Raw genomic sequence first — 11878 nt, forward strand, 5'->3', positions numbered from 1 at the left:
TCTTACGTCTTTCTTACCCAAAAAAATATAAATGTATGTAATTTTGGTAAGTGTAAAAAAATTACATATTAGATTTTAAAAGAAAAAATATTTTTAAAAAAATGGAATTTGAGATTCTTTTGAATTTAAAGATTATTATTAATTTAGTTGTAGAAATATGAATTGATGAAAAAAGCAGTAAAAGGGAGAAGGGACTAAATAGGAAAAATCTAAAATAAATTAAAATGTACGTTAAAATATCTCATAAGTCCCTGCATTTTTCTAAACTTTGAATTTAGATAAGAGAGTAAGAAAAGCTAAGATGCAAATTTGGAATTTAACGAAATCGTATGACTATATGAATATAACTATGCTGAAAAACAGAGTAGTTATTATTGTTCAACATATAAACAAAAATTTAAAAAAAAAAAACTCAATTTAATCTGGTCGGTTCATATAATTCTAATTACATGAGTAATTTACTTTTCCTTATTCTAGACTGCGACTTTTTATATTATAAGGAAAAAAAATTGTTAAAACAAAATAAACAATTTCACTGTAGACCCAGAACATAACATTCCTATACAGAATCGTGTTTATGAGAGACAACAGCGCATGCATACTCTCCCTTGTCATCATCTCCTCTGGAAATTGAAGGCTTTTATAGCAAAACCAAAGATTACTGCGAAAAAGATGACAAAAAACCCTACCATAACAGCAGTTACGCACAAGAAATCATGCCTATACCCAAACACTTCCTTGAGCAACACTCGCGTAGGCATCGAGTCTACTCCATTCGATAGCGCGACGAGCTTGTCGTCATCGCCATACTGCGAAATCACGAGGCCATACAAACTCCAAGCTATGGGGTTTGCCCAGTAATACCATCTCCACCATATAGGAATTCTCTGGAAAATTACACGACACCGTTATTTGCTCATAAGTAAAACCATGCATGGCAGAGTGAAGAAACCGAGAAAACACAGCAGATTTATTCATTACCTTGTGTGGAATCATAAAGCCGCAGAAAAGGTTCCAAAGCATATAAAACGGAGCAGCGATGATAGCAGCCACGTTATGATTTGGTGTGACCGCGGTCGTCATCATTCCGTAAAAGGTGAAATATAGCAATGTTGAGTACATGAAGTATGTGTACCATATAAATTTCAAAGCAGTCCACTCAAATGAGGCCATGGAGTAGAAAATCGAACAGTATATTACTGATTGTGCAAACACGTATGGGAGCTCAATGGCAACCTGCAAATAAAAAATATGGAAGGACTCAAAGCTAATTTCTAGAAAAATTAAAAGGGGCCGGGACACAGTTTTGCTCTTGTGCAACGGCTGAAAATCGAATGTCAACCTGAGCAAATGCAAAGGCTAGGCCTGAATACATTCCGGCGGCTCTTTCTCGGTATGAAACAAATCTCTCAATAGAAACAACAGGTTGAACGGCGGTTGCATTTGTGATTCCAATGAAGAGGACTGCAGCATACATGGACCCCATGGCATTGAATAGATCTTGCTGGCTCTCCCTGCAAGGGAACCAAATTGAGACAATAGACTCTATAAGCAAAGATGAGCTGACCAAAATGGAAGATGACATTAGCACACAAAAGAGAATCCCAGAACAGAAGTGATTCATTCGACATTTTTGAAGGAAAATTGGATATTCCCACAGTTCGCATGATTCTATTCATGTTATAGTAACAAATAAAGATGAACACACAGAACAACTTAACATACTGTGCCGTAAATAACATTAAGAAAGATTGCAAGTAGAAAAACCTTTTTGAACCGAATTTCCAGCATATAGTTCCAAGCATCAGCGAGATGACAACAGTGTAGAAGAATTTAACTGCTGTATATTGGGGGTTTCGCCAATAAGATAGATTTTGCTTCCAAAGACATGTTAAAAACTGTTCAAAAAATGATTGGGAATACTTGGATGGAAAGTTCAGTTCTTTCGAGTTGCCACTTGGCTTGCTTAAGTTTTCAACTAACTCCCTGTTGCACCTGAAATAAAACAGTAGGATGAAATTAGATAAAGAAGTTTCTGAAAATATTAGAACTAAATAAACAATAATGGAATAAGCCAAAAAAAAACAGCTTAAACTCCAAAATAAGTATCCCTTACTGAAATAGATTTGATCTACGATAAATTTCTGCAAAGTCCACATCCAGACGATTTTCTTCAGCTGTTGAAGTAACCTCAAGCATCCAAGCAGCAGGATTATAGCCAGGTCGGATCTTTGGCACTCCTTCAACTGCCTGCAAAACAAAATTGTAGAGTTAGCAAGAATGAGGCCCTTGGGGGGGGGGGGAGGTGGCGGCCAAATTCATCGTTTGATAAACAATGAGTTAAAATTTTAGGTATAAACAAGCACAACCCAACCTCAAAATACTTAATGAGTTCGCAAGACTTGGGGCCAAGTGGACCAGCATATATGAGCTCTCCTCCACGCTTCATGAATAAAAGCTGCAATAATAGATTAAACCAGAAGCTGAATGAGAAGTGGATTAAAATGGTTATGTAATGGTGAAGTACAAAATAACTTGCCCCTGGACTTGCCTATGTGACACAATGATATTGCCTATTCGTGATCATTTCTATATTTGTGTATACATGTGCGTGTACATAAAAACAGATCATCTATCCACCAAGAGAAAGAGACCTCATCAAAGGATTCAAAAATGTCTATGCTGGGCTGATGGATGGTGCACACAATTGTTCGTCCAGTATTGACAATGTTTCTGACAGTTCTCATTACAATGGCAGCAGATCTAGCATCCAATCCTGACGTAGGCTCATCCATGAAGACTATAGAAGGGTTGGCAACCAGTTCAACAGCAATAGTCAGCCTTTTCCGTTGTTCAGTGGATAAGCCATCAACTCCTGGCAGACCAATCAATGCCCCACTTAATGGAGTAAGCTCCACAAGTTCCATCACCTCCTCGACAAACGCCTGAAAGTCCACCCTAAATAAGTCAATATGATGAACTAAGCTGCCAAATATAAGTAAAAAAAAAAAGAAGAAAGCAAATGAAAAGTCTTTTATGATTACCCTCTGTGTCTCCAAGCCAACATCTGATGGTAACCGAAGCCAAGCAGAGAATAAAAGAGATTCCAGAACAGTCAAACAGGGAGAATGGATATCATTCTGCTCACAGTAACCTGAAATTCTTGCAAAAGTTTCTTGTCTTTTGGGAAAACCCGATATATGTATGCTCCCTTCTATGAGCCCTCCGGTTTTTCGACCAGCTAAAACATCCATGAGTGTAGTTTTACCAGCACCACTGACACCGACCAAAGCCGTAAGCACACCCGGTCTAAATGCTCCAGTAACATTGACCAACAACTGCAATCTATCTTCCGTTATCCCTTGTTGCTTCAATTCCTGAAAAGATACATAGAAAATAAGGTAATTGGTCAACATATTTCCAAAAGAAAAAAAAGAAAAGGGAAGAAGGTCAATATACTATACCACAGGGATATCTACTAAGTAATTTATATTGCTGAAAGACATCGAAAGTGGTTGAAATGGGAGAACCATGCCTCTCTGCTTGAAATATTTTCCTGCGCAGCAGTTGAACAGAAAGCATAAGTATTTGACTACATACTGACATACACAGACAAAGGCGCGCACGCACGCACACACAATAAAAAATGATCTAAAATGTCTACTATTTACCATTAAATGAGCCTGAGTTCTGCAAATAATGTCTCAGCTCGGTAACAACATTTTCACCCTTCCTTCTCCTGTCTCTCTCTTGCAGTTCTTCCTTGGAGAAAACAGCCTGTTGCTTCCCCAGAGCTAAATAACAAAAAGGTATGAAATTAATTATGTATAGACCAGATATTTAAAATGTTTTGCTAAGAAAGGAAGTTCAGGATTGATAAACTTTGAATAGAAAAAGATAGCTTACGGTTAAGGTTAGCAAGAAAGAATGTGAACAGGAGATTCAACAAAACTGTGTATCCCAGCAAAGCACCAACGCCTATCCAATACCAGTAGCTCTCTGGAAAATAACTTCGTGCTCTCAATAATGCCTCACCCAATGAGAAGTTAGTGTAGTTTCCAGCTCTCTACAAGCAAGGAAATTTAGTACAGTAGGTTTCAAATTTGGCCCTAAAACCAAGAATGCTGCAACTGTAACTCAATTAAGAAACAACTTTTTGTTGCTCATATCCGAAGTTGGTCTACTTTTATACAAATTCAACCCAAATTCCAACTTGAATCATATCACAATCAGAGAATGTGATTCGCACATGACAGAACCCAGAGATCAATAAGGGTGAGATTGAAAGTGAAACAGAAATTTCAAGATAGCTTAAATTAGCTAAATAAATAGATGGACTGCTCGGAGACCATTTTGACGAGCTGAGGCATGCATGGTCATGACATTCCCATAACACTATAATGTTGAAAGAACAAATGGAAAGTACGCCCCTAAGTCATTAATCAATAATAAAAGTTCAGACTCAGCATGCGAATGCAAACTATAGACTATCAACAACTGTTAAACAGGCAGCTGATTTTATTCTTGTCCTGACATCATTACTTTTACCACATATGATGACAGATGAACAGAAGATTCCTCAGCCACTTAAATTATTAAATTAGAAAATGCAATAATAATTATTTTTTGATGTTACCTTATGCCAGGAATTTCCAAGGAATTCATTGACAGAAGCTGCATTTTGAGCATACATCAAAGGAGAAACCCAATAACCCCAGATCCACCAGCTAGGTATACGATCTGTCAGATTGAAGAAGAGTAAATAATCATATAGCATCAGCAATTAAATATATATATGTATATACATATACTTAGAAAACATGCCTGTCTAATTACCTCTTGAAATAATATAGCCTCCTAGAGCCATGACCACCAACATAGCAAAAGACCCAAAAGTGTTGGCAACTATCATATTTCTTCCCAAGGATCCTATTACACGGAAAAGAGCTATAGACATCTGGTGCAGACAGAAATACAACAAGAACTGCCGAAGAAATCTGCATTGTTTAGAATTAAAATAACGATTCTCAATAAAATGCCAGAATACATGCCAAAATTCATTTGAAAGCAAATTTACCTGGTGATATCAGGATCATAACCAATCACATAGTATGAAATTGCCACCCAAAAACCAGACTCATAGAGAGAAGTTGGAATACTTAGCAGCCAAGAAGGTAGCGTATAAGCCCAGCTTGGATAGAAATGCAAATCCCTATGCTTGTAAAGAACAGGAAGTTTGGCCACCAACATTGAAACCTCCGTAAATCCATTAAAAAGAATAATAACCATGGAAAAGTATAGTGCCCCTAGATACAATCCTCCATCATCAATTGTATTATGGTGCAGTGCCGTCCGCATAAAAACGCTCATAGTAATTAAGGCAACAATAAAAAGCTGGGGAAGAAAGGACATAGTTAATAAATCAGATTAAATCTCAGTGGAATTTTAGCTATAAAACAGGAAGATAAAAGAGAAAACAAACTAATCTAATAGATCAACACCCCTACACTCAACACTAAACTTTCACTAGAAATTACTAGTATGTTGCCAGATAAAGTTTCAGCACTTACCTGAATAAATTTGAAAATATAGATAAATGAATTCCGTTTCATCAGTAGCATTTGCCAGTCAAAGCTGATCTTTAGAAGTTCACTCTTCTTCACGCCATAGCGAGAAGTTGAAAGTGCTAAAGGATGGTTATAGCGACTATCAAATGGAATGCTTAGTTCCTCATGCAAATTCTTCCCAATTTGATAGGATCGGAAAGCCTCGGCAAATTTTCCTGGAGGGATGTAACGATAAGGATTGAAAGGAAGAGACCAATACTGCTCTTGATCCTTTTTCGACAAAACCTGTGTGCAGAAAACTTGAGCAAATACAATACCATCTATTATACGTTCACAATGCAAGCTCTAGCCTCATACCTCTTGCAAGAAGTCTGCCACATTCTTTCTTTCTGGACATCTAAATCCCATAAAAGCAAAGAAATCAAGGGCTGCATCACGAGGACCTTGGTATAAAATCTGGCCCTCACATAAAAGTATAACATCATCAAACAACTCATAAGTTTCCGGAGCAGGCTGAAGCAGAGAAATTACAGTGGTCCCATCCAGTGCACCAGTAGAGTGTCTCATATATTTAATAATTTGGTAAGTAGTAGAACTATCAAGCCCATTTGATATTTCATCCATGAACAACACTCTAGCTGGGCCAACTAATAATTCACCTGAAATAAGAGTTATGACAAATCAGCATGAATGAAAAGCAGATAGCTGCTTGGTAAGGAAGACGAAAAGTACAAAGCTTAAACCTGTTGTAAGCCGCTTTTTCTGCCCCCCTGAAATACCTTTAAGCATTTCATCTCCCACCAACGTGTCAGAACATATGTCCAACCCCAAAATCTGTCAGATGAATTTTAATGCTTCAGACTACATCAAGATTGCTAAATTGCTAATTGCAAGAGAAATGAATCACTTGAGGTATTAAAAACACAGAATGGGAAATGCATCAGAGAGTGACCAGCGTCTGGAGAATACCTTCATGATGTATTCTACCACGAGGCTCGTCTCTTTCCCCCCCAAAGCTAGTGACTAGGAACAAGAAGTTACACCATCAATAGCTCTTAGAATTGTTGTCAATTAATAAAATGATTACAACCCAAGTAAGGTTGGCAACCCATGACACTTACCTTCATAAAGATATCGAGATCTTCATCGGGTTTTATCCCAGCATTCTTTTCCCTTCTTGCAAGCTCCAAAAGCATATCTTTTGCAGGTATGCATAAGTAAGCAGCGAGGAATTACGAATTATGGACATAAAGATTATTTCTCAATGCTTACCATACTTAACTCCAACACCTTGACACCTTCCTGCAAATTCAAGTGTTTCCCTCACAGTCATTTCAGCTACATGCCAGTCCTGTTGACTGACATAAGCAGATGTCCTCGGAGGAACAAATTCCTTTAGACCATGTCCATTATACGAAATTTTCCCCAACATCTACAAAGTAATAAAATATAATGACTTAACAAGAAAGGAATGAAATATTAGTAGATAACTAAGTTTCTTAGTTGTTCATGGTGAGTAAATATGCTTTAATTAGATTACCAATTATGTCTAGTTGATTGGGATTGATATCCAGCTGAATGGACTTTTTAGCTCCGTTCTTACCTAGTGATGTTACTCTTGATTCGTACTGTTAATTAACAAACATAAATGCAGTTCCACTGGCATATTCTGAGCCCATTTAATGACATAAAATCATTAAAACCGATCTCCATGGGCGTTTCACACGCTACCAAACTACTATCCTATCAATTCTTAACAATGTAAACGGTAGAAAATGCAATAGACTTCTGCTTTTTGCTTTCATTTTCACTAACTTTCAGGTCTATGATTCCGATATTGGCCAAAATAATTGGCAGTTACCACAGTTACCATAGAATCTTCCAAGTATCAAAATACCTGCAAATGAGATCCAAGGCGTCCAGCCAAGGCCAACAAAAACGTCGTCTTTCCAGAGCTTGGAGGGCCCAATAATAACGTTAATCTACAAATTATAGTAGTAATTAATTATGTAGCGCTTAAACATAATTATAACCATTCCGTAAATTAGTAAATGGAAACTTATGTGGACTCACCGTGAAGGCCTTATAATCCCACTACATCCATCTAATATAGTCAACTTGCTTCTCCTTCCTTGATATATACGCAACCGTCTCAAAAATGCCTGAAAACAACATTTTAATGTTAAGAAATTAATATTAGCATGGCCATTAAGAAGATAACATTATATATGCTTATAGAAAGGGGTTAATTCTTTCAGATTTTACCTCAGCCATGTTAAAAATAAAATTGGGAATGGTTGGTAATGCTCTGCTCCCAACATGGACAAAAGATTCAACAGTTAGATTCTGAAACCGAACCTCAATTTTCGGGAATTCCAAATCCACTCTGTAAAACCACAAACCAGAGAAATATTAATCAACAATGATGACCACTCTAGGGGTAAAAATTAATAAAAGCAACCTCAATCAAAGACATCAAAATAAAATGGTGAAATTATTCCCACGAGAAATGCGAATTCTAGCTTATAATTAAAAGAAAGTTTAAATGATTTAATTTTTATTTTATAAGAACCAAAAACCTGTTCGCATTCAATAAATCATTATACATTTCTAAAAAAAAAAAAGGGTTTCTTTTTCCGATACAAACATGATAAAGCCCACTTTACTAATGCAACTGATCCCACGGTAGAATTGCAGAATGTAAAAATATTCAGAGAGTTCAATAAAACATTATGACTTATGTCAAATTTGAATAAATTGAATAAAGAAAACAAGCTCTCGAATCTAATTAACGCAAACAGTTGTCATTATACGTCAATCATTTGTCTGTTAAAAAATATTTTCATAGATTAACTTAACGTAGCCCAATTAAACTATACGGTAACTGACGTCAGAGTTTTTTTTTTAAGAAAGCGCAAAATTCCAGAAATCTTCATTGTCTATTCTTGTCAATATTCTACTATATCAAAACAAAGCATAAATTCTCTTTGTTCTTTCATTTTAAGCTTTAAAAAAAATAGCATATAACAATTAATATAAGAAAAAGCAGACGAGCATTACGCGTCGAATCGTTTCCTCATACGATCAAAAAAGCGTTCAGGATCGTCATCAACAGAGTTAACGAGGCGTTCGAGCAAAAGCCTTTGGTCGGTAGACTCCAGCTCGCTAACATCCACTTCTTTGGAGTCACCAACTATGTCCTTGAATATTCCCCTTCGAACTCTCGAGTACGTCGGCAGCCTCTCCAGCGCCGCCCATCTTAGCGCCTCCTCATCATCCTCCTCCTCCTCCCTGAACGAAGCCGACCTGGAGAACACGTTCTCCGCCGAGTTCCACATTGCCTCCGATCAAAGATCTAAAACACCAAAAAAATAGAAAAGAAAAGAAAAACGGGAGTTGAATGTCAGATTTGGAAATGTGGCGGAGCTTTTATGTAAGTGAAAGAAAAAGAGCTTGTATGGTCTTTATAGATGGGTAGTTGAGCTTTGCATTTATGGCGGCTTCGTTTTTATTTTCTCTCTCTATTTTCCTGCATTTTCTTAATCTTTTTGTACTGAATCTGTTTTCGGCTCAACTTAATTGTAGTTTACTTGGTTGTTTATTTCCTCTACTGAATTCGTTTTTGGATACGTTACAGTTGTGGAATGCCCGCGGGAAAGAGAAAATATTAATGGCCACACCACCTCTCGCGTACGTAAGTGCGTACTCGCTCTAGGATTGTGACAAGTTTAAATATAAAAAATCATTTGATCAACATGGCTGGGGGGATTATGCATGTGGTGCATGGAGACTGATATTAGATGGGTAGACCTGCGAGTGCGGCTGGGAATTAATGCCTGCTGCTTTCAAATTAAAACGGTTGGGAAAAAAGCGAGAATTTTCGCCCTGTTTATTTCCAACATAACTATCACTTTCTTTCTTTTTTTAATATTCCATATTTAATTAAAACGCATGATTTTATAGATCTCACCTTATTAATTTTTTTTATTTTTTAAATATTTTATTTAGAGTTGTGATTAAAGTTTTTATTTCAATAACACTAATTCCCATTTCCCTCCTCTTTTTTCGTATTATATAAAAAACAATTTTTTAAAGCTTTTGTAGGATTAATATATTAAAATTTTAATAATTAAATTTATTAATATTATTATATTTTTTATGCATGTAATTTTTAAAAATAATCTAATATTTTTATTATATTGATTTAAAATATTATCATGATTTTTTCGTGAAACTAATAACTAAACATTTTTAATTATTCAATACTTGACATGAATTAAATTAAGCAGAATAATAAAAATATTACTCAGTAAATCCCTCCCCTTTGTTAAATATTCAAACATTATTGAAGTCATTTAAAAACATATATAGTATAGATTTACTTTTCTATATAAATTAATGAGATTGAAATACTTATAATATTTATATACTATTGAAAGTTATAAAAAGCATACCTTTTAAATTCTCAGTATTTATTTCAATTTTATAAATTTTAAAAAATATATTATGAATATTGCACTTACATGGTTTTTTTTAGTATCACTTTTAAAATGCAATCTAAGTGGCCGATTGAGTCTATGTTTAATTGATATAAGTATTGTTACTAATGCAAGAGAATGTAGATTTGAGTATGTTGAAACGCATTATTTTCTTATTTATGGGTTAAGGAGGGTTATGAGTAGTTTCAAATATGATCAGAACTTATAATGAGACTGTTAAAAAAAATTTTCAAACTATTACTTAATTAGACATGAGGATTTATGTATTTTTATTTATGCATTTTATCATATCATAATTATATTTAAAATATCATTATTCACGAATTAGAAAATTCAAATTTTGTATTATGAATAGATTATATCACGTTACTATATTTTATTGTTTTAATGCTAAGGTAAAAAAAAACCAATACAATAACTAATTAATTCATTGTTGTAATTAAATCCGAAAACATAAAATCAATTATTTTAATCTCATCGCTATAATACTTAATTTATTGCTGTAGTAGTTAATGTTATCTTTACCGTTATTTTTAATCTCATGATTACCAAGAGGCAGGTAGAGACTTTGTCCCCTTAGAAAATTTGTGATTTAGCCCCTCCAAAATTCAAATTTTATAAATTAAAACACAATAAAATTGTATTTGACTACCCTAAGATAGTAAGATCGTGATTTAGTCTTTCTAAAAATTATAAAATGTTAAGCTTACAATGAAAAAATTGCATTTTAACTCTTATAAAAAAATTAATTTAATTTCAATCCCTCCAGAAAAAATTCTTCCAATAATTTAAAATATGATGAGAAAAAAAAACAAAAAATAATATAATATATTTCTGAAAATTTTCAATACAAATTATTAACTTATCAAAATGTACATAATTTTTAACATACAAAAAAAAATTCATCGTAAGGTTGAAAGGATTGGGTAAAGATCCATTAAATTTTAGAGACAAATTTAGTTCCACCTAATGCAATTTTCACGACCAAATCAAAGAAAAAAAACATATGAATTGCTTGTTTACCTACTTTTTATTTATTTATTTCTCCATGCAAATAAATGACACTGGTCGTGCATGTTGACTGACTTTCGCTTACTGCTACTCACTATTTTGATTTTCTGGGAAAATTAAGTCCCATGTTTTTTGTTTTCTGGGTTTACTCTTTTTTATTTTTTTAATTACTTATCAAACCTACCAAAGAATTTCATGGAATCTTGTTTGAACTTCCCTTTTATAACTTCACATATACTCTACTTTAGTCTATTCTTCTTCTTCACATTCTTATATTCTTTTAAAATTTTATGTTTTTAAGTTATTGGAATATTATTTTCATTATTAGTATTATTAATAGTAGAAATAATAAAAAGTTTTAAATCGTGCATAAAAACACATTGATTTAGTGGTAAGATTAAAGTCATAAGAATTAGAAGATTTTAAGTTTGAGTGTCTTATTATATTTAAGCCATGCATGAATTCTCTTCAAATTTTATTCTAATAAATAAAGTTGAAGAGATAAAGATAATCCTTTAATCTTATTTTATAATAATAATAATAAACTTTGGGCATTAGTATAAAATAGATTATTTTATGAAAATATTATGAGATATTTTAAAAATAATAGTAAAGTATAAAAAGGCATTCGCTTAATGGAAATATTAAAATTAATAATTAGAAAAAAGAATTTAGAGCATAATCAATTAAATTAATTCTTATAGTTAATTAAGGTAAGAGAATAGAGATCCTAAAATTCATGATTTGATCCTCGTACCATGATTGTTGTAAGAAGAAATCAGATTACATATTTACATACAT

The 11878-nt window shown here is 33.8% G+C and overlaps 1 protein-coding gene across 1 annotated transcript; it reads right to left on the reverse strand.

Annotated features, from left to right (window-relative positions):
• Nucleotides 1–315: 315 nt before the first annotated feature.
• LOC107962652 (ABC transporter G family member 32) lies at nucleotides 316–9140 on the reverse strand. The gene is made up of 24 exons (XM_016899114.2): nucleotides 8628–9140; nucleotides 7833–7953; nucleotides 7641–7729; nucleotides 7465–7549; nucleotides 6840–6999; nucleotides 6689–6765; nucleotides 6537–6590; nucleotides 6311–6401; nucleotides 5925–6226; nucleotides 5571–5852; nucleotides 5078–5394; nucleotides 4837–4997; nucleotides 4637–4740; nucleotides 3907–4066; nucleotides 3672–3794; nucleotides 3465–3556; nucleotides 3045–3377; nucleotides 2655–2945; nucleotides 2375–2458; nucleotides 2117–2250; nucleotides 1768–1995; nucleotides 1343–1514; nucleotides 982–1236; nucleotides 316–887 (listed from the first exon to the last, which is right to left on the reverse strand). The coding sequence occupies exons 1-24, from the start codon at nucleotides 8903–8905 to the stop codon at nucleotides 615–617; spliced, it is 4266 nt and encodes a 1421-aa protein (XP_016754603.2). The 5' UTR covers nucleotides 8906–9140; the 3' UTR covers nucleotides 316–614.
• Between the last annotated feature and the right edge of the window lie 2738 nt (nucleotides 9141–11878).

The sequence above is a fragment of the Gossypium hirsutum genome, chromosome A06 (genome assembly GCF_007990345.1).
Source record: "Gossypium hirsutum isolate 1008001.06 chromosome A06, Gossypium_hirsutum_v2.1, whole genome shotgun sequence".
In the NCBI taxonomy this organism is placed as follows: Eukaryota; Viridiplantae; Streptophyta; class Magnoliopsida; order Malvales; family Malvaceae; genus Gossypium; species Gossypium hirsutum.